At 59.5% G+C, this 26,136-nt stretch overlaps 8 protein-coding genes across 8 annotated transcripts; all 8 read left to right on the top strand.

The window, feature by feature from the left end:
• Positions 1–674: 674 nt before the first annotated feature.
• LSCM1_02495 (uncharacterized protein) lies at positions 675–5,726 on the top strand (the record flags this gene model as incomplete). The annotated part of the gene is made up of 1 exon (XM_067320078.1): positions 675–5,726. The coding sequence occupies one exon, from the start codon at positions 675–677 to the stop codon at positions 5,724–5,726; it is 5,052 nt and encodes a 1,683-aa protein (XP_067175453.1).
• Positions 5,727–7,313: 1,587 nt separating this feature from the next.
• LSCM1_02494 (uncharacterized protein) lies at positions 7,314–8,921 on the top strand (the record flags this gene model as incomplete). Its single annotated transcript, XM_067320077.1, has 1 exon — positions 7,314–8,921. One exon carries the CDS (start codon positions 7,314–7,316, stop codon positions 8,919–8,921), a length of 1,608 nt encoding a protein of 535 aa, XP_067175452.1.
• Positions 8,922–10,210: 1,289 nt separating this feature from the next.
• On the top strand, positions 10,211–14,593 carry LSCM1_02493 (uncharacterized protein; the record flags this gene model as incomplete). Its single annotated transcript, XM_067320076.1, has 1 exon — positions 10,211–14,593. One exon carries the CDS (start codon positions 10,211–10,213, stop codon positions 14,591–14,593), a length of 4,383 nt encoding a protein of 1,460 aa, XP_067175451.1.
• A 585-nt stretch (positions 14,594–15,178) lies between these two features.
• On the top strand, positions 15,179–16,102 carry LSCM1_02492 (uncharacterized protein; the record flags this gene model as incomplete). Its single annotated transcript, XM_067320075.1, has 1 exon — positions 15,179–16,102. The coding sequence occupies one exon, from the start codon at positions 15,179–15,181 to the stop codon at positions 16,100–16,102; it is 924 nt and encodes a 307-aa protein (XP_067175450.1).
• Positions 16,103–18,252: 2,150 nt separating this feature from the next.
• On the top strand, positions 18,253–19,599 carry LSCM1_02491 (uncharacterized protein; the record flags this gene model as incomplete). Its single annotated transcript, XM_067320074.1, has 1 exon — positions 18,253–19,599. One exon carries the CDS (start codon positions 18,253–18,255, stop codon positions 19,597–19,599), a length of 1,347 nt encoding a protein of 448 aa, XP_067175449.1.
• A 1,745-nt stretch (positions 19,600–21,344) lies between these two features.
• Positions 21,345–22,319, top strand: LSCM1_02490 (uncharacterized protein; the record flags this gene model as incomplete). The annotated part of the gene is made up of 1 exon (XM_067320073.1): positions 21,345–22,319. The coding sequence occupies one exon, from the start codon at positions 21,345–21,347 to the stop codon at positions 22,317–22,319; it is 975 nt and encodes a 324-aa protein (XP_067175448.1).
• A 695-nt stretch (positions 22,320–23,014) lies between these two features.
• LSCM1_02489 (uncharacterized protein) lies at positions 23,015–24,241 on the top strand (the record flags this gene model as incomplete). The annotated part of the gene is made up of 1 exon (XM_067320072.1): positions 23,015–24,241. The coding sequence occupies one exon, from the start codon at positions 23,015–23,017 to the stop codon at positions 24,239–24,241; it is 1,227 nt and encodes a 408-aa protein (XP_067175447.1).
• Positions 24,242–25,093: 852 nt separating this feature from the next.
• On the top strand, positions 25,094–26,119 carry LSCM1_02488 (uncharacterized protein; the record flags this gene model as incomplete). The annotated part of the gene is made up of 1 exon (XM_067320071.1): positions 25,094–26,119. One exon carries the CDS (start codon positions 25,094–25,096, stop codon positions 26,117–26,119), a length of 1,026 nt encoding a protein of 341 aa, XP_067175446.1.
• Between the last annotated feature and the right edge of the window lie 17 nt (positions 26,120–26,136).

Below are 26,136 nucleotides of genomic sequence, written 5' to 3'. Positions count from 1 at the left end.
AGCTCTCTCTCACACACACACGCCGCTCCACCTCAGCTTTCATCTTTCGCTGCGGAGCTTTACGTTAAAGGAGGCGCTCGCTTTTTTTTCACCTCTGTACGTCTCTCAGCTTTGCGGCCGGCGTCTTTTCTAAAAAGGAAAAGCTGTAACGTCTCGCGTTGTGCCCCCTTTGCACGTGTGCCTCACGCCTCTCTTCTTCGGTTCCGTACTTCCCTTTCCCATCGTCCCCGCCCCCCTTCCCCCGCCTGCGCTCCCTTTACACCTGTCGCCTGCTCATCTCCTGTCTCCCCCTTTTCTCTTACGCCGCTTTCTTCTGGCACCGACGCTTAGCTGTGCGTTACTTTTTTTGTTGTCGCTTCTTGTTCGTGAGTTGAGCTTGACGCATATTGGCAGTGGCTCATACACACCCCTTCTCTGTCTCTCCCTCTCTCTCCAGCCGTTCTATTGATTATCAGCTCTCGAATCCCCTTCCTCCCTCTCCCCGTCGTGCGGAACTGTCGGTGCGGCTCGAAGGCGGCATACGACGAGGGGCTCCACGGAGCCCCTCAGAACACGACGACAGGCGCGTGTGGCGTAACGAGACCGACGGCTGAAACCCATTTTCGCACTTACTCGCGGTCGTTTCTGTGGCAGCTCATGAACGTTTACAGTTAGAGAGTACATGAACGCCGACCATGATGAACCTGCGCTCACGTATCCGCAGACAGTCCAACCAGCGCGCGGTGTCGACAGCCACGCGAGACCGTGACGCAGGGGACGGGCTCTCTGCTCCAGTCCGCTCATGCGCACTGCAACCGCGTCCTCCTGCCGGCAGTACGCGCTCCTCTTCGAAAGGAGCCAAAGGTGAACAAAAATTCTCGACGCTGCCGGCCGCGTCTATATCGAAGAGGACGGCGGCAAGGCGGCTGGCGCTGCGCAGCCGCCTCCCCTACCTGCGCCCCATTCCGCTCCTTCCTGCGACCACCAATGGCGAGCCCACGTCGTCCTCTCTTCGAGTCGCGCGACGGTCGCTCTCTTCCCACTCCGTGTCTCGCGAAGCGGCGATGGCGCACAGGCCTTCATACACCGTCATACCTGAGGCACTCCAGCGTGTTAAACAGCTATGCAATAGCGCGCGGGACGCGGAGAAGGATGCTCAGTCATTGATGAAGACAGGCACCGGAACTGGCGTGCGTGATCGACGCGCGAGCCGATTGGCGCCGCTGCCTTTCACCGGAGTGTCAGAGGATGCCATGACCGTTGTACAGGACATTGAGATGGTGCAAGACATGCTATTCTCGTCTCTGCAGAGTGGCAGCGCGGCCGATGCCGTGAATCTGCTCGCGCCGCAGCGCGAATCTAAGGGCATTCACTCGCATCACGCTAGGAGTATGTCGTGGACCTCACCGAGAGACCTTTCCTTCGTGCCCGCCGGCTCTGGTGTTTTCCTGTCCAAGAAGGAGCGCAAGAAGGCGTGGGCGCTGTTCCTACACAAGAGCACGCACGCCTTTGCTCTTATTGTGAACGCCTGTCGATCCTCTTGGGCGATGCGAGAGCCGAAGGTGGGGTCGGTGCTGCTCTCCTTCCTCTACAATGTCTTGCGGCACATGTCGGGCGATAAGCAGCGCAAGGCGGTGCTGCTCTGCGAAAAACTTGGCGTCATCCGAGTGTGCGCGTCTGTGCTTCAGGAACGGAAGCCCCGACCGCGTCCTGACGATGTTGTCGACGCCGCGGTCGTTGCATCTCTCCGCGCCTGCGAGGCAGCTGCGCTGCTGTTTACCCTTAAGAGCACCTTCAGCTTCAAGCTTATGGCCACCTTCCGCCTTTCACAAAGTCTCGAGGGCACGTTCGCTTGCGCATCGTTCACCTTTCAGCTTCTGGAGGCAGAATTTGCTTGGTATCACGCATCAATGCAGGTGGACCTCAGTCAAGCTACGATCGCAGCCGCATCGCAGGAGTACACAAGAAAACACACCCGTAAAGAAACGCTGGCGGCGCTGCGCCGGTTTCAGTCTCGCACGCAATGGACATGCGCCGCCTTTTCACACTTCTGCTTTACGCTTTTCGCCTTTGCAGGCAGTCCCGCGTCGGCGGTCGATCTTGGCGGGCGTGGAGCGGAACTCTGCGCCACCGCCATCGCCATGTGTACCTTCTTCCTGACGCAGATCGCACCGCTACTGTTGATCAGCGTCCAGTGTCCTGCATCAGAGCAGAAGCTGCATCCAGACGCCGGGCCGCTCACAGCAATCGATGCCGAGCAGTCAGCTCCTTCGTGGGTGATGCGGCTTCTGCGGCGAGTCGAGTACATGCTGCTGTGGTGTGTAGCGTTGATGCAGCGATTGACAAGTGTCGACAAGGTTCGCCTGATGGCGACGGAGGTTGCCCTGCGTTTTCACGTGCCGCGCGGCATGGCCCTCTACCTCACACCGGCGTCAGGCCACGTTTTGCAGCTGAGGCCTCGGCGTGAGTGCGTGCACGTTATGCTGCTCCTGCTGAGCGCGCTGTTGGGCGCAGACCGCGCGGCCACACTGGAGGACATGAAAGACCTCGGTGGACTGAAGGGTGTCGTCGCGAGCGTCTTGGCGTTGTCTGAAACCTCGTCGCACCAGTGGCACCACTTTTACCTCCAGCTGTGCTCCATGTACGGGTACACGGTGCTGCCGTCGCGGCACGGGCACCCCGCATGCTACGTAGATGAGCGTGTTCCGGCATCCCTGCGTCGCTCCTTCGACACTGCCAAGACATTAGGTGAAAAGTTGAGGCGGGCGGAATCAACAAACAGCAGCGCTCGCGCCGTCGACAGGGGGGTGGACGCTGCCTCTCAAAAATGCCTGTCGGCGACGCAGTCGCCCCTGGATCAATGTGCCGGTGCCCTGGCGGGCATTGCGTTGACGCCGCTTACCTCTCCCTCACTCACGCCAGCGAGCGCCAACAACGGGGTTGTTCGTAATAATCTGCTTCTCGTAGACACACGCCCCGATGCCTTTTCGCCAGAGCTGCGCAGCGGCGAGATCGATCCAGCGTCAGCGCTGGCGGCGTTCGACAGCTCGCAGCTGCCGTGGCCTTTCACAGACGCGGCACCGCCAACCACAGCGGACGGCTGGTACGGTGCCTCGCCTCGTGTCGCCGCCGCCGCCGCGGACGTGCACCTGAGCGTTCCGCTGATCGATGTCTCTGAGAAAGACCGGGTCCAGGTGCTGCGCCACCACATCGCGAGACTTGCACTGTTGGATGAAGCGGCGTGCGATGGTGGCCCGACGCCGCATCGGCACAAAGTGGTGTTCGAGCGACTGAGCAGTGCGCCACCCGGCGCAGTCGGCGACGAACTCCGCGCCGTTGAGCGGAGCGCTGACGGAGTCGAGTTCTTCTCCGACTACGAAAGCGGCAACCTGCAGCGCGCCGTTGAAGTCAGCGACGGCGAGTACGACCTCATCCTTTCCTGGGACACCGCCACCAACTCCTACACGCAGTGGTTCAGCTTTGGCATGCGCCGCTTTACCCCTGGTAAAACGTACCGCTTCAACATCGTCAACATGGAGAAGCTGAGCTCGACTTTTAACGAGGGCCAAAAGCCGTTGCTGCTGCACGTGCCAGACAGCGCAACCCCCCGCGACCCGAACGCACCGCGGCCTCAGTGGATTCGCACCGGTGAGGGCATCTTCTACTTCGGCAACCCGTTTCTGCGTCCTGCGCGCGCGCACTATTTCGGGAAACACGGTGAGGCAGCCAGCGCCACGACTCCATCGCCACTGTTCATGTTTCCGAGACCTCGACCACTGCCTGGAAACGTCTGCGCGCCTGCGCCGCAGATCGGCGGTCGCGCGCCGCCGCCGGTGGTCGCGAAGAAGCGCGTTCAGACACCCTCCACACCTCCTGTTGCTCCTGCTTCCCCTGTGGTGCCTCCTCATTCCCTCACCGCACCTTCCGAGTCGACGACGCCGAAGCAGAAGTGTTATTTCACTGTCACCTTCTCTGTTACGATGCCAACGACAGTCTCTGGAACAGTTTACCTCGCCAACTGCTTCCCATTCACATACACCGAGCTGCGAGAGCATCTCACATGGCTGGCGTGTGAGGCTCCCGCGCGTTCATCACACTCGCTGCTGCAACAGTGCCTGTGCTGGACGCCGGGCGGGGTGCAGGTGCCGCTGCTGACGGTGACAGCTTTGCGCCATAGACATACTGGGGAGCCGTACACAGCGGACGAAATACGGCGCCGCCCCATCGCGCTGCTCGTTGCGCGAGTGCACCCTGGCGAAACAAACGCTAGCTGGGTCATGCAGGGACTGCTGGATACCCTTCTCTGCCCGCCAGCAGGGGCAGCAGAATACGCCTCGCACCTGTGTGAAAATTTTGTCTTCAAGGTAGTGCCCATGCTGAACGCAGACGGCGTGATTATGGGCAATCACCGCTGCTCTTTTGCCGGCGCAGACCTCAACCGAGACTACGTGGACCCGAGGGCCGAGCACAATCCCACACTTTATGCCATGAAGCAGCTGCTGCGGTATTGGACAGGTGAGGAGAGGCGACAGGTCGTGATGTTTGCCGACTTTCACGGTCACTCGCGTGCGAAGAACTTCCTCGTGTATGGGTGCACTGTAGAAACAATACGGGGCGTCGCAGTGCACTCTCGGCACAAAGGCCACGGTGGCGGTCGACGCTGTCGCACTCGGGATGCGCCGAACAGAGTCCCCGCTGGGCCTGAGAAGATGATGGCGGCGCTGCTATCCCAACTGTTCCCGTCCTTCTCCCTCTCGCAAAGCTCCTTCGCTGTAACTAAAGACAAGAAAGGCTCTGCACGTGTCGTACTCTATGACGAATTCGGTGTGCGCATGAGCTACGGCTTCGAGGCAACAATGGTGGGCGGAATGGTCTGCGTCCCCGAGCTGCTCCGAGCGAGCATGGGCGCCAACGGCAACGACGCAGCGGCACCCGAGTCAGCTGTGTGCAGGCAAGAGGTGCACTACAGTCCCACGGTATTTCGTGCCATGGGGGACGTCTTCCTGCGAGCACTGTCGCTTCTTTTCCAGCAGTGGGCGGTGCTGACGGGTTCGGGGGCGGACAGTGCTGAGGGCGACCGAAAGTGCGGCGAAAGCGATGTACTTAAATGCCCGTCGCTGCAACTGTCGTGGAGCATGACCGCTGCTGCCGGAGGTGGCCGTGATCCACCGAGGAACCCCGCGCCGCACTCCGAGAGGGAGGGGTGGGCGGCTCCCCCTCGCGCGGGACCGTACGCGGTAGCTACGCGAGGGGAGCGACGAAGCGGGCCTCCGACGCCTGCGGGAGGGGCGGCAGCACCGAGTGAGGGCACTGGCGGGCTACCTTTCGTTTCCGTTGCAGGGCAGGTTGAAGCACTGGACTACCTGTTCATGGCGGACTGCCGTGAGGGAGGTGTCCTGGCAGAGGATGAGGACGGTCAAGGCGAGGAGGATGGTAGCGCGAGCAGCAGCGACATCTCTTTCGTGGAGGACAGCCCCGATGTAGATCTAGAGGACGATGACTTAGGCACAACGAATAGCGCTAGACAGAAGCGTAGGAGGGCAGCGGATGACGAAGAGGCCGAGGATGCCACAAACGCATCGGGGCTCAGCGAGCATAGCGCCTTCTCCTCCTCCGACTCGACAAGCGACGACCAAGAGTGGTCCGACCTCAACTCTTTCGCTGGCAGCGCTACTGGCGACTTCGACAGTAACCGAAGTAGCGCGAGCAGCGTGGAGGAGGAGATCCCTACGAATCTCTTCATGTAATCGAGTGGCTGCAGAGCTGACCCTCACATCTTCCCTGCAACGCTATCGTCTTGGATTTCCGAAAGGTGCCGTGCTGCGCTGGTAGGGCGCGCCCGTTGCTCCTCCCTTCTCTCGCTCTGCGTGTATGCCCTTCTCCTTGAGTGACATTGTACGTGTGTCTTCACACGCACTACCGCCATGATGACTGCACAGGAGGCCTGTGCAGCGCTGTCTTCGAAGAGGAGGGGCATCGCCTTTTCTGTGCCCGTGTGCGTCTTCGTTTTTTTTCTGCCCTCCCCTCTCCTCGCACTTCGTCTCTCGCTTCCTCTCTTGCACACACTCCCCGCAATGCGCTGCTTACGCTCACACCGCGCTGCCTCGAGGGACGCGCAGGGTGTGGTGTACCCGCCCTTTTACATCTTTTCTACTTTCATCATTGTCTTCATCGGCGCTCTTTTTTTTTTCGTTTTGCCTTTTTTTTCGCTTTCGACAGTGTGTGTCCACTTGCGCGTTGTCTCTGTCCCCCCTCTCTTTATATGCCTTCTCTACGCGCGCGTGCTAGCGTTTTTTTTCTGGACGCTACACTCCGCCGCTGCCGCCTGTGAGATGCCAACAGACGGCTAGCGCGCGACGGGAAGCTTGCAAGCAACGAAAAACAAGAAACCTCCAACGCACTCTCCCTTCTGTACCACCCCCTCTCAAGGCCGAGTGGGAATCAGGGCAGTACCGCAGGTGAAAGTCCGCGTACCCAACGGAGTAGAGTCAGCATCGGCACGCGGACGTTTGTATATATATAAAGCGAGCCTCAAAGACGGTAGCACACTTCTAGCCAACTGCGTTCCATACGGGAGAGATGGACGTCAGGGTCGCCCACTGCGCCTCTGCGAGCATCCTGCGGGTCGCTTCTCCCTTCCTGTTCCCGTTGTTGTCTTTGCGCATTGAGCGTTGAATCCGTGCTTGCTTCGGGCCCCCTTGTGTCTCCTCTGCCTCTCCTCACCCGCATGACGGAGGAGGAGTGCTGCACTGCTGCCGGTGCCAGGATGCCAAAGCCGCCGCCCTACCCCCCTGCCCGTTCCGAGGCGCCTGCGCCATCGATGTGGCGGGGCAGGCCGTCAGATGGCGGGAGCGTATCACACCCGGCCCCCACAGCCTTCTGCTTAGGGGGGGCCTGAGCCGCCCGCGGCGTGGATGCGGCACTTGGTGGCCGGCCTGCTGGGCGGTGGGCGGTGGGGGGGTAGGCGTAGAGGCCGCGCTCGCTCGGCCGCGGCGGCGCCCTGCCGTCCCCTCTGTGTCTGCCGGGCCGCGCGGCACCACGCGATGGCCCTGCCGCACGCGAGGGCGGAGGAGGGGTGGAGGGGCATCTGCCTCGTGTGTCAGGACAGAGAATGGCGGCTCTGAGGAAAACATTTCACTCGTTGTTGTATAATCAGCAGGTCACTCCTGACTCTCTCTTTCCTTGCGCTTCTTTTGCCTGCGATTATGCACTGTGAAGGGGGCGTAATTGTCTATTCCACACATTTTATCTCGACATCTCAGTGTTGGAAGGCAACGGCGTTGTCGTGTGCAAGTAGCTGAGGTGAACGGCAGCCTTACTCTGGAGTTGCAGTAATGGTGGAGCCCACCTTAGATGCGCTGCGCGTCGCCGAAGAAACGCTCGATCCATCGGGAGTGGAGCAGCGTGGTTTAGGGCATAGGATTGCCGTTGCTGCTGGTGTTGCCTGCATAAGCGGCTACATTGGCTACGGCCTTGTGCGTAGCCAACAGGCTAGCGTATCGCAAGCGCTGTGGAGCAGAGATGAAGGGAATCAGTCGCCGACGCCTACGGACGTGCGACCACGTTTGGCGCTCGTGAACATGTCAGAAACTTTGCGCTTGCGTGCTTTGGCAGGCCTGCGGGCGTGGCTGGATGTGGAAGCTGAGGTTGAGGTGGTGTGCCCCACTGTGACATTGGTGGAGGAGGAAGAGGCCTCAGCGATCTCTGCTCTTGCCACAGAGGCACGCAGGGCTGCCTTGTGCGCGTGGGCGGAGCTGACGGAGCGCAACGAGACGAATGGGTCCTCAGTCTCTAAACCATTGTGCTGCATTGTGTATCGCACTATCACTGAGGTGGATGGCCAGGCTCTTGATGACTGGGACGTGCAGAAGGTGAAGCTGAGTGGCTGGCACGGGAAGCGGTTCGTCACACGCCACTGCGTGGGGGTCTCGGTGGACGGCAGGCAGGCGATGGTCCTCATGCACGACATCGAGGGAATCGTTGATGTGGGGCCGTTACACGTTCTCGACGATGCTCGCTTTAGTGATTGCGGTAGTCTCGTGCGCAGGTATGGGGCTCCTTGCGCATCGAGCTTTCACGGATGGAGGCTAAGCGCTGGAGCTCACCACTCTTCTGCCACAGGGCGGCTGCCCTTTAAGTTACTATCAGGACGCGAATCACACCTTCCTTGCGGCCAGCGCTGCCAACTGTGGCAAAGTCCGTTGCATATTTTCGCAGCTCTCGGTGCAGTGCTGCGTTATAGCCGCACCGATGCCGCCGTCTACCCCGATCATATCGTCACACCGCTGTCTATGCCGCCCAATGTGAATCCTGAGGCCATTTGTTGGTGGCGCCGCGTGCAGCGGACGGCACGTCGATGCGCCGCTCCGTTGCTGCGTCGGTACACGGCACGGCGAAGAGAACGCATGGAGCGACAGCGACAGCTCTCTTCGACCTTTGTTGTCGTGATAAATCTTGCAGAGAACAGCGCGTCTGTGACATCAGGCATGCTCCGTGTCGTTGAGGAGCACGCGGCTGAGTGGATACTCGACATGAGCCGCGCATCATCGACAGAGATTCCGTTGCTGAACTCTAACCGTGTCTGCGTCAAAGACACAGCGGCAGGCGCCGAAAATCGGGAGCTGTCGCCGGTGATATTGGTCGACTTGACCGACATCGTCTGCAGTGTCATCGCGGCGGAGTGCCTTTTGATTCGCCTCGTTAGCCTCTTCGCAGCGTTGGGCGTGTCGCCTGCGCTCGCGCGGCTCGTTGCGGTTCCTGGGACGCAAGCCGGTGCCTCGCTATTGTGCCCGACGCCGAGTAGCCCCAATCGGTGTACCCCAGCCCTTTGCACGGCGCAGCCAGGGCCAGCGACGCCGATAGGTCGTTTCCTGACACTCGCGGCGCCCAACCTAGAGGAGGCTGCGTTTGTGGTAAGTGAGCATGACTTTTCACGCTTCTAGGCAAGCCCACGAAACATTTCCGTGTGACCACTCGGCTGGCGTACGTCCTCTCATGGCCGCGAGGTCACTGCCACAGCGCGGAGGCATCTCAGGGGTGCTGCACTGCTGCCGGTGCCGGGATGTCAAAGCGGCCGCCCTATCCCCCTGCCCGTGCCGAGCCTCCTGTGGCGGTGGTGCAGGGTCGAGCGCGCACGATGTGTGACGGCCTGGTCGTGCATGGCGCCGCGCCGGAGCGGCTCACGGAGCTGGTGACGCCTGCGCCATCGATGTGGCGGGGCAGGCCGTCAGATGGCGGGAGCGTATCACACCCGGCCCCCACAGCCTTCTGCTTAGGGGGGGCCTGAGCCGCCCGCGGCGTGGATGCGGCACTTGGTGGCCGGCCTGCTGGGCGGTGGGTGGTGGTGGGGTAGGCGTAGAGGCCGCGCTCGCTCGGCCGCGGCGGCGCCCTGCCGTCCCCTCTGTGTCTGCCGGGCCGCGCGGCACCACGCGATGGCCCTGCCGCACGCGAGGGCGGAGGAGGGGTGGAGGGGCATCTGCCTCGTGTGTCAGGACAGAGAATGGCGGCGCTGAGGAGAGATGGCGTACGCGCCTCTCCGAGGGCTGAGCCGCACAGGCCTGTGCTGATTCAATGTGTGAATCCTTGGCCGCCGTGCCGTGTCGATGGATCACTAAGTGACGTGTGTGCGTGAGGCCTCTGACTGCCTGTTCTCAGGGGGTTGTACAAGAAAGGGGGTTCACTGACGCTCTGTGGAGGTATTTGCCGGCAAGGAGGAGAGGAGCGATGTGATGCGTTGCATAGAGCCCCTTGAGAGGCAATTCACAGAAATGTTCGAGCGTGGATTCGGCGTGGAGACTGTTATTGTGAGGCACGTGCACGAGGTTACGCAAACACTCACGATGGTCTAACAAAGCGGTCGAATCCGACTGCATCGCAGTACGCGCCTGCCGGCCATACGTGTGGCTGGCTGGGTGCTTCATGGCCCGCCAAAGTCAGGGCGAAATAACAGCATTGCGGATGCGAACAACAGACTCATGGCAGAGGACCATCCGCTTGGATGAAACTGCGCGCACTCGTTCACATTGCTTCCTCCTTCCACCGCTCACACCTCCTCCGCCCCTGCGACCGACTGGGCACCGTTGCGCTGCGGCGTCTCATTTTTTTCTCTGTTCGCTGTTGGGCCGGAATAACCGCCTTGCGGCAAAATCGCTCTTCTTGCGGTGGTGACGATGGGCGACGCGGACCTGGTGCACAGGCGCGTGAACCTCGCCTCCGACGAGAAGTTTACATAATGCACGACATCGGCGATAGTGATGAGCCATGGCGGCGGGACGAAGCGCTCGTGTGCGTCTCTGGTGTTGAGTGGATTGCCAAGAACGTTTTTCTCGTTAGTGTCCCGTCCTATGGGCGTAAAGTGAGCTGTGAACTGACGGCCGTAGACGTGCCGCGCGGCACCTCAGCGGAGCTGACGAGCGTCGTAGCAGCTGTCTTGAGAAAGGTGAATAGTGCTATGCGCGTTTACCTGCGACAGGACTTTTATAGCAACTTTCCACTGGAAGGGTACGGTGATGTGCTCTTCTCTGAAGAGTCGAGGTGTGACCGCACCATGGAGCTGCACTGGTGCTCTTTGCAAGAGACTCTCGTACGTGCCGGGGTGGCCTGCGTCGTGCGTCCCAGTGTGGTGAGGTTCGCCTCGCTGTTGGAGGCAGAGTCACAAGCTGATGCTGACAGTTTGGGCGTTACGTGGCTCTCGCAGCTACACACCCGCGAGCGGTCTGCGTTGTTTCGCGAGGTGCACCGATGTGTTGTGGAGGACGTCATGCGAGGGGATATCTACCGCGTTTCATGGCTAACAGGGAGAAAGTGTGCCGATGCAGTGCATCTTCCTCCACTCTTGGTTCTTGACGCCACTGTGTGCGAGTCGCCGTCGACAGCGAAGGGCTTTGCTGCAATGCGGTGGGCGCAGAGGGGTCTTCTTCACCGAGAGCTCCTCGTTCACGTGCACGCGGTCTTTCCCAGCGACAAGGATGTTGCGTTCAACACCCAACTCGAGACGTACGAGCACCTCGCCAACGTCCGCGGAACGGCTTGGCTCCTTTGCGGGGGAAATCAGGAGGAACGGAAAGGGGCTGATGTTGGGGAGGTATTGGTCACGCTGGAGCTGGCATGGATTCGGCGCGTTGCTGATGCCGGGGTGCCGCGTGCGAGCAACTGGTTACAGCTCTGTCGTTCTGTCGGCGTCGCTGCGACGGAGGCGCTTTCTAGCGGCTTCACGAGCAACAGGAGTACCGAGCATACAGCGGAGGCCTATACGGCAGACGATGGCGCAGCTCTCGCAGTGGCGTTGCACCTTCCACCTAGCGCTGTGGCCGGGCTGCTCTCGTTCAGCGGAGAGTGGTGGGGCGACGCCTTCCGGAGAGGGAAGGTAAGACGGCGAATGACACCTGTTAAACGCGATTTCGCTACGGCTGTAGGCGCGACACGCAAGCTGTGGGCGACAGTGTTGTGGTGTGGCAATGTTCACCGAGACCCCAATGATGAGCCACATGTGTACCTGCACCGCCCTTTGCGCACTCTCTTCCCACTTGCTGGGTTGGCACTGGGTCGGGTGCGGCTGGAGGGGTACGTGGAAGGGGCAGCCATCCTGCGCTGCTACGATGGTGCACGGGTGTTTTTGCAGGTGGAGGTGACGACAGTGTCGACAGCTGCCGATTGGAAGAAGCGCTGTCGCAACGCCGGCTATGCGGGCACGAGCGTCGTCCATTTCTACCCGTCATCCAGGGAGACATTCTTCTCCAATAGTGTCAACGTCTTCATCTCGGCGGCAGGCACCAGCGAAGACGAAGAGACGCGACTGCGCGTGTCGTGTAGCCATTACCGGGAGAAAACGTTTCTGCTGTCTCAGCACGCGCCTTCAAAGGACTGGGTTGTGACGAAGACGGCGGAATACGTGGCGTCACTCTCCCTCAATGGTACGAACGAGAGCGCAACAGTATTTGTCTTGGATGTGGTGGTAGAGGGGAGGGACGAGAATGCCCTGACGTGGACGCAGCGTGGGGTCGATAGAGCCATTTACTTGCTCTCACCCGATCCCAACGGCGAAGCGAGTAACACGATGGATGAGGAAGAGGCTGATGATGACACGCGCAAGAACGCTGCAGAGACCGATACGAAGTTTTCCTCGGCGAGTATCGGGAAGAGCGTGTGCGCGGCTTCTGGGACTCGGCATTTCCTCTCCAAGCTGAGTTTGTTCTTTGAGGTGGATGCTCGCCAGCAGGATGCCACAAACAGCGCTGGCGAGCCTCTGCTCGCGCGCGTTCAACGTGCTTTCTACGACCTCCTCTACGAGAACGTGGTGATCCTGCCTGTAGGAGTGGCCGAGGTGAATGGGGTTCGCGGCCTTGTTGGCGATCTGCTGTTCCCGAGCGACCCGGTGCCGCGAGCCACGCCGCAGCCACTGGAGGCTCGCGCAGAGCCTTTGTTTCGCCGAAGTCTGCTGAGCTGCATTGGACGGGGATGGTGGTGCTCCGATGAAGGGGCAAGCGCGGCATCTGCCATGATACCGTGGCCTATGAGTGGAGCCGTCTACGAGGCTGTGCAGGCGAGCTTTCTCGTCGCACTGGAGGCTGTGGTACAAGAGGAGTGGGCTGCCCGCAAGAGGCATCAGGAAGAGGTGCAGTGGGAGCTCGAGCTGTTCGAGCAGCAGGTGCGGAGCTGCTTCTCGTCGCATTGCCCGCAGCAGATCTCTTTGCTTGACGAAGGGCCCGCCTCTCTGTCCGAACCGCAGCTGTGCCTCTGTCTCACTGCGGGCGAGGCTAAACTGTGGTACGACAGTTTAAAGACATGCCCCCGACTGTCCCTGTCGAAGGAGCTCCTTCCCCCGACCTTGCCGCTCTCCCTCTTTGCGGTGCGACCGCGCGAGCTCTTTTACACGGCTGCCTCTCAAAAGAAGAGAGTTGTGGGGCGTGGCGGTGACGCGTCTCCGCAACGACCATTGCAGGAGGAGGCGTACGATCAACTCGACTGGGCGTTCATGCGGTTTCGGCTTCCGAACCTGCCCAACATTATGCACACCGACTGGGAGCGGTTTCCCCTTTCTCTGCGCAACACGGAGCGCGCCCTGTGCGACAGCATTGCGCGCAAGGCTCTATCAACTCCTGCGGTACCCGGCATGCTCTACGCCACCGAGCGCACCTTCTCACTGATGCTGTCGTACCTCGCGCACCTGCAGTGCGCCTCGCATCCAGACGCCAACAAGGATGCTGCTGTGCCTGACGCAGGCGTCGGGCTTGCCACCGTCTATGCGATGCTGCAGCACTATACGGCTTCCTTCCTGGAGGACTGCCAATCGCCGATGCGCTTCTCGGCGACGCTGTTTGTGCTACCTTCCTTCAAGGCCGATGGCGACGCGCACCGTGTGCTGGAAAGCCGCCCGCTCTTCCTAGGGAGTCGAGACAACTCTGTGACAGACTTTTTTGAGGTGCCACTGGCCAACAACGCGAGCCCAGAAATAGTTCCCTTTCCGTTGCACCGGGATATTACTCGTGCCTGCGTCTCGGCACTTGGGGTAGAGGCGCTGGTGCAGTCGTGCGACGAGGCGGGCGGGCGTGAGACCTGCGCGAGTGTGGACTGCGGCTTGAAGCCGGAGGAGCTGCGAACCCTTGGCGGCTGCGGTCTGGCGTGGGGTGCGGCTAAGGAGAGTACTACGCCGGTCCTGTATCATCCGTTGCCGCGACTAGCCGTGCTTGGCTCGCCGTTAGTGGGGCGCGATGAGCTCACTGCAGAAGCCCTCGGGAGTCTGGGATTGGAGCGCAATATATTCGCCGGCGTTACCGCGGCGGCGGGGGCAGACACGACAATGATGACGCGGCGAGTGGTGGGGCTTCGCTACCGCTGCTTGCCGCAGTTTTCGGACAAGAACCCGTACCAGAGTATCTCGTACGGCCGCGTGTCAAGCAGAGGCATGTACAGCATCCTCCTGAAGGATCGTGCACGAGGGGCGGAGCTGCAGACATACATGTCCTTGCTGCTGCGCAAGGGCGGTGCGAGCGCGCTACGGCAGAGCAGCGATGGCGACTCGTCCGCGTTCCCAGATGGAGAGCTGACAGTGTATGGTCTGCCGTCGGAGCCGCTGTACGTGCACTACCGCTCTCGCGCCGATCTCCGCTTCACCCTCAGCACTGTCTGTGCTCCGCTTCGAAACGAGCTGCTGCAAGTGGAAGAGGCGCACGGCGGTTGTGGCGGCTCCCCTGCTGTGATGGACGAGGTAGAAACGCGGCTGCTATCCTTCTATGCAGAGGCTGCCGATGGGCTTCTGCAGCGCATCTACCAGCGCGTGCGAGAGGAGCAAGGGCCGGGTGAGGAGGTGGAGCAGGTGACTCTCATCTTCACATTGCAGCCGCGTGGCGCCACCACGGAGCCTTATGTGGCCATTCAGCTTTTCCCCGTCTATCCGAGTGATGCTGAGGTGACCGAGCGAGTTTTGAATCACGCAAGCGTTTGGCGGCGGCACCCCGTCTCGCACGGTAATCCGCACCGCGCCTTTTCACTCTACGGGAGTCGGTACGGCCGCCTGGCGCTGGCAGAGCTCCGTGTCGCCTACGACGCGGAAGCCAACGCGTTTCGCGCAAGGTGGAATGACGCCTACGAGAGGGGGCCTGCTTCGCCTTCCTAATCTTTACCTCTTCTCACATCTAAGAACGGCAGATAGTCGTAGAGACACACCTCGAAACGGAGTGGCCGTGAAAGTACATCGCTGTGTGACGAACAAAGAGATCGGGGTGCGCTGCAACAGTGCCCGCATTCGCCGTGCAGCTGCTTTTTCTTTGCATCGGCAGCCTCTCGCTGACTTCTGCTAGCTCTCCTCTCTCGGCGGGGATGCTCAGCCGTGCTAAGTTCCACAGCAGACACGGCGACAGCACAATCTGTGTCGTGTGGCGAAGTTACTGCTTCGCGTCGCTCGCTCTTTCGCGCGCATTGACGCCCTTCCACTGTCACAACTTCCCATCGTTCTTTTGTACACAGTCGATCTCTGCTGCGCTCCCTCCTGTCTTGCCTCTCTCCGCTTACGCACGCGTCCCCTTTCAAAGTAGATCGCACACTCTCTGCTCGTACGACCGCCGTAGGAAGCGGTTCGCCGTCGCGTTGCGTCCCGAAAAAAAAAGAGAAAAAGAACATTATCTCTCTACACACACATATATATGTAGTTCTGTGTGCACATATATATATATATATATACATAAGTATCATTCATCGTTGTATGAGCATTCTGGTTAGTGCTCGTCTGCTCACGGAGGAGAGGGAGCCAAGTGCACCTGCCGCGTCTGCCGCCATGGAGGTCGAGGAGGACGACTTCGACTGGGTGGGCGATGTGTACAGGCAACTAAACGGCGCGCCGAATCGTAACAGAAGTACACGAGGGCAGCGACTCAAGACGTACCGCATCCTCATCGGTCTTCTCTCGGGCGCCCTTGGCCTCTTTGGGGCGGCGGTTCTCGTGTGGTTCTCCGGCTGCCTCTTCTCTGCTCTTCCTTTCGTTGCTTTCAGCTGCTCGAGCAGCGGCACGCTCGCGCTCATCGCGGGCTCTCTTCTCCTTTTGACGAGCATCGTCGGGTGCGTTGTGGGCTGTTATGGCAAGCGCTCCTCCCTGTTGGTGTGCCTTGCAGCGCTGCTGCTCCTCTACGGAGTTTTGTGCGGGGCGTTGGTGAGCTTCCTGTTCTATGCTCGTCTCCGCGAGCTCGACGGCTTGCAGGAATCGTGGGCAAAGATGGTGGCAGCGCAGCCGGATATGGTGTGCGACCTACAGAAGCAGCTCAAGTGTGCCGGCTTCAAGGAGAGCGAGTGCTGCCGCGGCGTTTCTCTTGACGAAGTTGTCTTCGGAGTCGCATTCATGGCGCCCACGGCGTGCTACCTCGAGGCCTCCAACGGAACGACGCTCGACATGCGCACGTTGGAGAAGGCGGACTGGCCACGGACGATGTGCGCCTCGCAGTGCTCGTCGGAGAACGCCAAGTATGGCCAGACATGTGAAGCAGAGCTGAAGTCGGTGCTGAAGCTTAAGTTCTACCGTCTTGCATTTCTTCCGTCGTTATGCACTGTTTTGTTTCTCATACTCAGTGGGATCACCATGGCGAGTGTGCGGCTGAAGCCGCGAACGCGCAATTACGTGCGGCACCGTTTCTAACGCGTGCAACACCCCTTGTTCGACTACTGCCTCCTCTCCTATGGCTGTTGCCGTACCGCACACTCGTACTGAAGTGCACTCCCACATCAGCTTGTGCATGTCTATTAGCCTGCTTACTCACTCAGCGAAAGCGCATAATTTGCGTTGCTGGATATCTCATGCTGTTGAATCTCAGAGAGGGTAGGAAAAGGGGTGGTGGGTGCCTGTGCGGGCTCCGTCGCTGCCGCGTAAGGTTTTCCTGCGCTCGTGCGAACTCGACCTGGCGGAGTTTGTGAATTCATTTATTGGGTACCCTCAGCATCGACATCGGAACGGGAGCGTTTTCGCCAAGTGGCAGAGCGGATGGGAGAAGAGAGACGAGCTGCTGTCGCTATGGACGCGGCTGCTGCACAGCTTCAACTTCTTTGGGAGAAGCGCCGCCTCAATGGAACAGCGATGGCGAACGTGTCATGCGAGGACAGTCCCGGTGCCCGCAGCCGTACGCGGATACAGCCATCTCTGTGAGACGACAGAAAAAAGACCGAGAGAAGAAGCAACAAACATGCGCGGAAGAGCACTGCTTCTGTGTAGCAGAGGTGTGCACACCTACTCCTCCCCTCTCCCACCCCGTCACAATTGGATCTGGTTGTGTGAGGTAGGGGGCTCAAGGGTGGGAGTCCTCTTATTACATTGCACACCGGATCGGCTTATGCATGAGGTTCCATTGTTGTCCTCGTGCTCCTTACCGAAGCTCAATCTTTTTTTTTTCCATCGACCCTTTTTCTTCCCCCTACCTACGTGGAGGCGCTGGAAGAAGGCGGCGCATGTCGCGCAGCTCAGGCCGCTATTGCTCTCTCTCGAAGGTATCTCGCTGCTTCGGCGCAACGCTTCTGCTCGACACTTCTCTCTGCTCGCTGCGGCTGCCGCGCTTCTACGGGAACGTTGCACGTTATCGCCCAGCCTGCGTATCCGCACCGACTCTGCCACCTCGGTTGAGAGGCTCGCGAGAGCCGCTGGACCAGCTTGATCTACTTCACCACTTTGCTGCCCGGCTCGCCTGCGCGTCTCGTCTGCCCTGCCCACATTTCTTATTTTTTTTCCGGTGCCTCTCCACCCCTTTGCTGGGTCGAAGCGTGGAACGCCCCGTCGGAATACATCAGCGCGCTCTCGCTGTTCTTGCTGTAGAGCAAAAAAGAAGACGTGGCGGCTGCTTCTAAGCCAGCTAAGTGGCACGCGCGCGTCTCGACGTCACTGGTGCGCACCGCCGCCAGCTCTGTGTCCCGACCTCTTTGCCCTCACTTTGCGCGCTTTCCATCACCGCTTGCTGTCACGGCAGAGGCCACCCGCCCCGCCTCACCATCTGCCGCTTTCCTTGGCTCCGTGTTCCACTTTCTTTTCTTTGCTTCACTGCATCGCCTCTTTCTGGTTCACTTTTGCGTCTGTTATGGTCGCCCCTTGGCGTTGGCGCGCTCTCCCACAGGTGCAATCTTCACCACATCCACATCCCCACGCTCAGCGGCGAAAACAAGGTGCACATACATACCCACCCACAGACGCACACGCCCTCATCCACTCGACACAACGGGGCTGCGCAAGCACTGATTTTCTCAACTTCTTCCCCTCTTTCTCTCTCGCTTTCTCTCTTGTTTACCTGCGTCACACACACGAACGCGCATTTCGCCCTATCGTAGACGATTCGGCGACTGATTTCTCTGTGTCTGCCCCTCTATTCCGTGCAACCATCCGTTTTTTTTTTTCATTGTTTACTGTCGTACCGCTCCCGCATTGTTTTCATCTATTCGCGTTATGTTCCTCTCGTGCTCTCATTGAAGTGTTCACTTCCCTTTCCTTCGGCGCCTTGCCGTGACACGTTCTCCTCATTCGTGCCCTCTCTTTTACAGCCCTTTTTTTCCCGTTTCCAAGGCCGTTCCACTTTGGTTGGTTACCGCTGTGTCGCGCTCGGCGAGACGTCCCCGTCATTTCATCAGTATAGTCGTGAGGCGAAACTGTGTGGTGTGCGAGGGCGAAGCCTTCAATTCGGTGCCTACTGTTTACTTGACGCGCTGTCTCCTTGCTGGTTACGGCATGCTGTACACGTGTTCCCCTTCCGTTTCATCGCCCCCTTCAGCCGCTTTCGTTCCGCTCCTTCCGCTTCTCTCTGCGTTCCCTAAATGTCGGCCGGAGACAAAAGTGCTTGGGCACCGGGTGGGGAGAAGCGGCGACTCGGCGTCCTAGAAGGCTCGCGGACCGACACGGCGACTCCGGAGTGTGACTATAGTGTGGAGGCTCACCCTGTTGCACCGTCATGCGTTTCGAGGAAACCGCTAGTGACACCGCCAGCTCGTGGGACATCTCCAGCAACTGCAACAGTGGACATTTCGTTTGGCGATACGGACTCATTGGCGTACTCGTCCTCTATTATCGCCATGCTCGTTGCCTCGTTTAGAGCTCACTGGGCGCATGTTGTGCAGGCTTTTCAATTTGCCATGACGGAGCCCGGCATGGCTCTCGTAGCAGCTGCGATTCTATTCGCTCTGTCGTTTTTCGGATGCATCACCAGCTTTTTCATTGCACCGTCTCTAACGACGTCTCTTGCAATGAGCATCCAACGATCTCTTGACAGCGTTGTGAGCAAAATGGGACCGTGGACGCTGTCCGAGTCGTGGATGCCGCATGCCATGCACATTGTGCAATCTGGGCTGCAGGTGCTTTTGGTGCCGTCCCTCGCACTTGGGGCTGCGGGGGTGTGGGTTCTAAGCCATCCGGAGAGGCGTCGACCGGGCAAGTGGCTCCTGAGCTACAGTGTACTGGCATTGACCCTCGGCTTCATGCTGCTCTGGGTCCTGCTCCGTATTTTCCTCAGTGGGCAGCTGGGCATGTGGCGGAGCACGCTCCTCGACCAATTCGACGATGTGGCGAAAAAGCTCGATGCCGAGGTGGCCCAGTGCATCTGGGAGTATTCGCAGCCCTGCTCCGGTTTCACTTCATGCTGTGTGACCAACTCATCTGCGCTGAATATGAGTGAAGACGACCTGCTCGTGGAAGAGGAGGTGTGGCGCTCGCTGTGCTTTGTGACGCTGCAGAATGGTCACGCCGTGAGGCGGCGCCGCATCCATGATGACGGCGACGCATTAGAGGACGTTACGAAAGCGGTGCAGCATGAGTGCGGACAGATTACTGCGCGCATAGACCTCAACAAGGAGTACCCGCTTTACACCACCGCTTGTGCGCTTGCCAATAACTCGATGGGGATTGCCCCAGCACACTTCACCAGTTGTGAGGATTACTTCGTTGGCAATTTTTCTTTAACCATCGGCTTCGAAATGTGCCTTCTCTTCGGCATGACAGTCTGCAGTTTCGTGACCGGTATCGTCGCTTTCGTCACTAACAGTCAGCGGCACCGCACGGCTGACTTCCTGCCGCTGAACACGCCCTCCTTGTCAGCCAAAGAGATTGCTATGGCTCCAAAGGTAGAGGAACCCGACGACTGTCGTAGCGTGAACCGCAAGCGCAGCTGATGCGCCTTTAAATAACTGTTCACCATGGGAGCTCGAGGGATGCCGACACTGTTGTGGGCCGCGACCCGCTCAATAAAAAAACGGCTGACTTTCTATTCGCAAGGCGGACGGTGGAAAGTAGAGTCGGCTCTCTGTTGCCCCTCCCCCTCCCCAAGTGAGGGCAAAGGCGAGTGCACCAAAGAAGTCAATGCCCGGTACCCAAGAAGCTGTTTGGTGTCTTCTCCCACGAGGCTCACTTCCTTTTCTGCGGCGAGGCGGCTCAAGCGCTCATCATGTACCTACATTTATGCTCAACGTGTGCACTCAAACTTTCGATAAATGCAGCGTGTGATGCGGAGACTGCACATGACTTTCCTCGTCAAAGCGATTCCGCACTTGGGGGTTCCCTTTCACCTCTCCTCACCCGCATGACGGAGGAGGAGTGCTGCACTGCTGCCGGTGCCGGGATGTCAAAGCGGCCGCCCTATCCCCCTGCCCGTGCCGAGCCTCCTGTGGCGGTGGTGCAGGGTCGAGCGCGCACGATGTGTGACGGCCTGGTCGTGCATGGCGCCGCGCCGGAGCGGCTCACGGAGCTGGTGACGCCTGCGCCATCGATGTGGCGGGGCAGGCCGTCAGATGGCGGGAGCGTATCGCACCCGGCCCCCACAGCCTTCTGCTTAGGGGGGAGCCTGAGCCGCCCGCGGCGTGGATGCGGCACTTGGTGGCCGGCCTGCTGGGCGGTGGGCGGTGGGGGGGTAGGCGTAGAGGCCGCGCTCGCTCGGCCGCGGCGGCGCCCTGCCGTCCCCTCTGTGTCTGCCGGGCCGCGTGGCACCACGCGATGGCCCTGCCGCACGCGAGGGCGGAGGAGGAGTGAAGCTGACCTCGTTTTAGCGTAGGTAAGAGTGGAGGTGAAGGGGGAGCATTTGGCCGCATCTGCTTTTCCGCACGCGAAGACGTTGCTGAGGTTATGCAGTGAGAGATGTGGAGAGGCACCATCTGTTTCTCCCGTATACGATTTCTTCTGATTCCACGTCAGTTCGGCGTATCTATCCAATGGTTTCTGGGCTCTAGCTTTTTCAGCGCCTGCGACGAGGCGAGCTAGGTTTGGCAGATAGGCGATGTGCTGACGTGTAGGGGAGGGGGCATGTACGTAAACTACAGGGAAGGAAAGAATAATTCTAATTGTAGCAGATGCCGAGGGCGTTGTGCCGTCTTTTGGTTCTCAACTGGTTGCGCTCCGTACACTGCGTGTGTGCTGAGGGGCGGAGGGAGAGAGATGCGACAGTGTCAAGGCAGACAGAAAGGTCTGGTGGTGGCGTGAATAGGAAACTAAGCGTGTGCACCGTGTGCCTCATCATCCGCTAGTTCCCTAACCCCTCTTCATGCGTAAGTGCGTGCTTCGCTTTTCCTTTGTCTCGCTGCTCCTTTATAGCGCAGGCAGTAATGCCGTCGTAGTCGGCACCTCTCTTTCGCCTTGCCCATTTTTTTTCTTAGAGGCTTTTTTCGCTACAGCTTGGCTACTGGTAACGACGTAATGCGAGGTGAGGGACGTCCGCTCTCTCTGCACTTGTGGCATTAGCGTCCTCTCCGCTGTACTGAGGGTGCAGTGGTGATTATTTCATTTCGCAATTATTTGTGGGGCGTAAAAGCAAATCGACCGGCGGACCTCTTTTTTTTACAGGCGGCTCGATCGGGACTGTAAAGGCAGTTTTCGCCCGGTAAGGACGTCTGCTTCCCTCATACGTCTGTCCTCGGTAGAATCCCTCATGAACCTCTCGCCTTGTGGGGGCGGCACGCCACAGACGCGAGTGTACCTGAAGGTTAGCCGCAAGCGCGGGCGTGATGGATTTCTTGAGGAGGCAAATCCGCCCACGCACGTGCGGGTGCAATGGGATAGCGCGGAAATGGGCACCCTGCCGTTAGTCCTGCAGCCTGTCATCTCGAGTCGTACCAGGCTCGTGTTCCGCCGCTTACCCCGCATCGAAATGGAGCGGTCGACCAGAAAGGGACAGGTGCCTGCTCCGCGAGAGTCTGCGAAGCAGCAGGCGCAAAAATCTTGTTCTCAAGTGGAGCGCCTCACCGCGACTGCTCAGTGCGTGGTCATCGAGTGTGATGATAGCCTGTCTAGCGCAGACGTGAGTGCCCCTGCGATGGAACTCTTCATATTGGATTCGAAGGCAACGGAGAGTGATGCGATGGTCGAGGCGTTTGGTGAATTCGCCATAACGGAAGACGATGCTCCCGGGGGCACTCGAGTCCGCCTGAAGCGTGGCAGAGGCGAGGAGGATGAGCAGCTCCCTTGCTACTTTCTCACGCCGCTCCGCCGCACGTCTAGCGTCGGCGACCACAGCATCGCAGTCACTGATCCGGCCTCGTCTTCCTCGCGCTGGGGATCGGTGGAGGTGGACGAAGATGGAGCAATGTGGAAGCTGCTGCAGAAATACGATGAGGTGCTGTGCTTGGAGGACAGAGCGGATGCAATGGCGGACCTCTACTGTTACCCAGATCACCGCAAAGACGACGAATACGATAGTAACGCCGAGGACTTTTCAGGCAACGACTACCCGGATGACGCCGATGACCGCAGTGACGTGTCGGCGAGAAGGTCAGACCAAGAGCCGTCCGACGTGTCCACAGGGCGTCCGAGGGGTGGCGTGGCATCACGCGACACCTACGGCATATTTTGTGAGGAAGACTACACGGAGCGGAGTCTCAGCAGCGGGTGGAGCAGCAGCGGCTGAGGTGCAGTTCGCTGCTGTTCTTCACGTTGTTTGCCCCTTCGACGTTTCTTTGGAGCCCTTCTGCTCACGTCTGCTGCTGCGCGCATGAGCCTTTCGAGAGACGGAAGCCGAGTTGCTAACAAGCGAGCTACGCATTCTCTGCGGAAAGAGTGATCTTCGGACAATGCATACCGCCTCGGATGATCACTTCCACTTCCGAGCGCCCCACGGGGCGTTTTGCGGGCTGTGAGGTGAGTGGTGGCTGAGGAGCGGGGCGGACAGAGAGAGAGGTGGCGACAACGAACCTTTCGTGTGGTCTCTCGGCCCGCACCTTTCCACCTCTGCTTCTCGCATGGGCATCTGCTTTCTTCCCAATCCCTGAATCCCTCTCTGATACTGCTCTGTGCGTTGTTTTCTGCTTCGACTACCCTCGGGACATTTCATTAGAGGGAAGCGCCTCTCCACAACTGCTTTCACTGTGTGCTAAACCTCTCTCCTTCATCAAAGGGCAACGGGGAAGGTCGTCTGTTTTCCATTGTCTCAAGTCGACCCTCCTCGACGTGCCGCTACAGGAAGAAGGGGCGCAAGGGCGCCTTGACAAGTGGTTCGCCCATTTGGGCACCGCTTGCAATTCAGTGGACACGCGTGCTAAGGCGGTGACGGCCTCTCGTTGCTCGTTCACTTTCTCATCTTGACTGTTGCACTGCGAAGTAGGGATGACGAGCGTGGTGGAGGCACCTGCGAGGGCTTCGGCACCCGCCTACCGGCTCCCCCAGCGCGATCTGTTTGACCTGGTGGCCACTAACGACGTGGCCTCGTTGCTAATTCTTGTGCGTGGCGATAACCCTTTCGACGTAAGCCCTGGAATGGAGCTCATCCGATACAAGATGAGCGTCAGGGGTGTTGCGGATATGGTGCGCACGGAAAATGCAAACGTTGAGGCAAACGCGGTGCCACAGGTAGATGCAGCGCAGATTCCACGCCTACGCGATGCGAACGGCAACAGCGCCCTTCACGTGGCCGCTAGCTTTGGTTTCGCTATCATGATTGGGATTTTGGTCAGGGAGTGTGGCTGCGCCGTCGACACCTACAATGCGAGTGGTCTAACGCCGTCGCACCTGGCTGCGTTGCACGGCCGCGTCGACTGCATTCGTGTTCTTCGAGATCTAGGGGCTGAGCTTCTGATCCCCACTCGCACTAACCCCCTCTTCACAACCAGTTGCCATGGGAACTTTCGTGGCCGCACTACACTCTTTCTCGCCCACTGTGAGCAGCAGGCGTCGGCGATAGCGCTTCTCCTTCCCCTCTACCGCGATTTTATCCGCAACACTTTTGGCGGCAAGACGGGAGTGGAGGTGTGGAAGACGGCCGCGATAGAGCAGGATGCCAAGTCGCTGTCGTTGCTTCTGGATGTAATGGAGTGCCGCGCAACAGTGGGAGGCGCCCTTCCTGTCTCCATCGACTTCGACGTGGCGGATGCGCTATGGGATGCCCTTCCGGCGGTACTGGACAGAATTCTCCCTTCTAATCTCCAAATGACGTCTCAGCAGCTTTTCCTGTTCGAACGTCTTGTTGACCTTGGCTACGTGACAGAGACCACAGCTCTCTGCTCTTCGAACACAGTACTGGAGCGTGTTCTGAACGCGGCGCACGTGCGAGCGTGGCGTGTGCTGATAGATCATGGTCTTATACAGCCGCATCAGTGCAGTCTTGAGGCGGTGCAGAGCAGCGAACACAGTGGTAAGATCGAAGCGGAGCTCCGCGCCTTGATCGAGGAAGCCAAGGCATACTTCAACTATCAAGTAGCCAAAAGGCTGTATCTCGAGAAAGGAGCCAATGACAGGCGACGAAATGCAGTGCTACACTACCGTAGCGTCTGGAAGACGGCGAACAACGATCTCAAGCAACTCTCGCTGTCCCCTGCTCGGTGTCCGCAGTCGTAGATGCCCTCTTCTCCCAACCCCAGTGCTCTTGACAGCCTTTGCAAAAGCTGCGCGTATGCGGGGGTGGGCGGGGCAGCTCACCTCGGCGTCTTGGATCCCGACGTGGTGGCGTGTGCGTTCTACACCGCCGCGAGCGAGTGCCTTCTTTTTCTCCCAGTTGATGTACAATCTCCCACTGTCATTATACGAACTGTGATCGCCCCCCTCCCCCCGCATTCCGCGGTTACCCGAAACAAAGACACCCGCATCCGTCTCTTCCCTGATGCAAACGGCGGCTCTGGTAGTGCGACGGTGAGCGATGGGCTCGCATGTGCCCCCTCCCCCCCTCCCATATCTCGGCTCCCGTGGACCTCAGCGGCTCTTCTATAGCTAGCGTGAACATGCGTGCCCCGAAGCGACGGTAGAGGCAGTAGCGCCTTGACGAGGTGCTCTCTGCGACACTGTTCTGTGTTACGGACGCCACAGGCTACCCTGTCTCTTGCGTTCAGCGCGCCATGCCCTGGCTGCGCTGATAGCCGGTAGGTGTGCCGGCGAGCGCGGTGGAAAGCTTTGCTTCGCGGCTGACTTTCTAGAACACTGGCGCGGCGGCTCTCTCCCTCTGATTGTCCGCTGTCCTCTTGGCAGGCGACCCCCGTCATCTCTGCTCCTCCCTCGTGACGTCTCTTCACGGTTATGCTGTCTGCCGCTGTTGCGTGCTACACGTGCACAAACGCAACGATACTAGCAGTGGACGCATTGAATAGCCCGCCCGCCCCCCTCTCTTCCCCGCCCCCTTCCCCAGTGTGGCGAGCGCGCTTCCTCCCTTTCTGCGCCGTACTCTAGTCTGTGGCGGCCAGAGTGACTCTGGTGAGAATGGATGAAGGCTTTGATGCACATGTGGCGACTGCCGCGCTCGAAGAGATCCCAGCATATGAAGAAAATGAAGTGCCGCTGCTCAGTGACGATGATGCACTCCGGTACGAGAGTGTTACTGAGGTTACGAAATTACTTCGCTCCTCCTACTTGAGTGGGATGCTGCGCCGGTTGAGTGACTACGAGCAGACGACCGGGCGTCGGAAAAACTCCATTCCATCAGACGATCCCGAGTACCGGTATGTGTCAGACTGCAGCTCGTTAGTGCTGCGCATCGAGGTGGAGAAAAGCCGTGTGCACGTTTTCCTGCGCGCACACTACAGCATACGCTTCCCCGAGCTTGCCATGTTTTTCTCTGACAGCGTTCTCTACGCCAAGGTGGTGAAGATAATCCAAAACAACGTCGACCTCAGTTCTGTCGTGGCACAATTGGACGAGCTCATCCCGTCTCAGCTGCTGGTGGTCGTGGTGGCTTGCGCTTCGACGACGTTTGGGCGCGATTTGTCTCAGGAGGAGCTGAGCCGCGTACTCGAAGCGTGTGAGGAGCTTGAGAACCTCGAGATGGCGAAGCAAACATTCCTCGAGTACATACAGTGCTCGATGCCGCTCATCTGCCCCAACCTGTGCGCCTTCCTCGGCACCGGCATCACCTCACAGCTCTTCGCCATCTCCGGCAGCGTAGCGAATCTGTCGATCATGGACCCCGCCGATGTGGCGAGGCTCGGCAGTCGGCGCTCGAACGATAGCGGAATCGCTATCAAGACGACTGGATTCCTGAGTAATTGTGATCTGGTGGCAAACCTTCCACCTCAGCTACGACCGAAAGCAGTGCGTTTGGTTTCAAGCGTGACACTAACGTTAGCGCGCATTGACGCAAACCGGCGAGCACCAACGAACTACGAAGGAGTCCGCGAGCGTCGGCTCGTGTGTAACCGCATGCGTGCTTGGCTGGACCCTCCCGTGCTGCGTGGCGCTGGCCACAACATGTACGAGCGCCGCGGTCGAAAGCGCCGGCATGTGAGCTAAGTTGGCATCGATGCGTT

This window comes from Leishmania martiniquensis, chromosome 33 (assembly GCF_017916325.1).
Source record: "Leishmania martiniquensis isolate LSCM1 chromosome 33, whole genome shotgun sequence".
NCBI classification, from domain to species: Eukaryota; Euglenozoa; class Kinetoplastea; order Trypanosomatida; family Trypanosomatidae; genus Leishmania; species Leishmania martiniquensis.
This window is presented reverse-complemented; position numbering and strand designations above follow the sequence as displayed.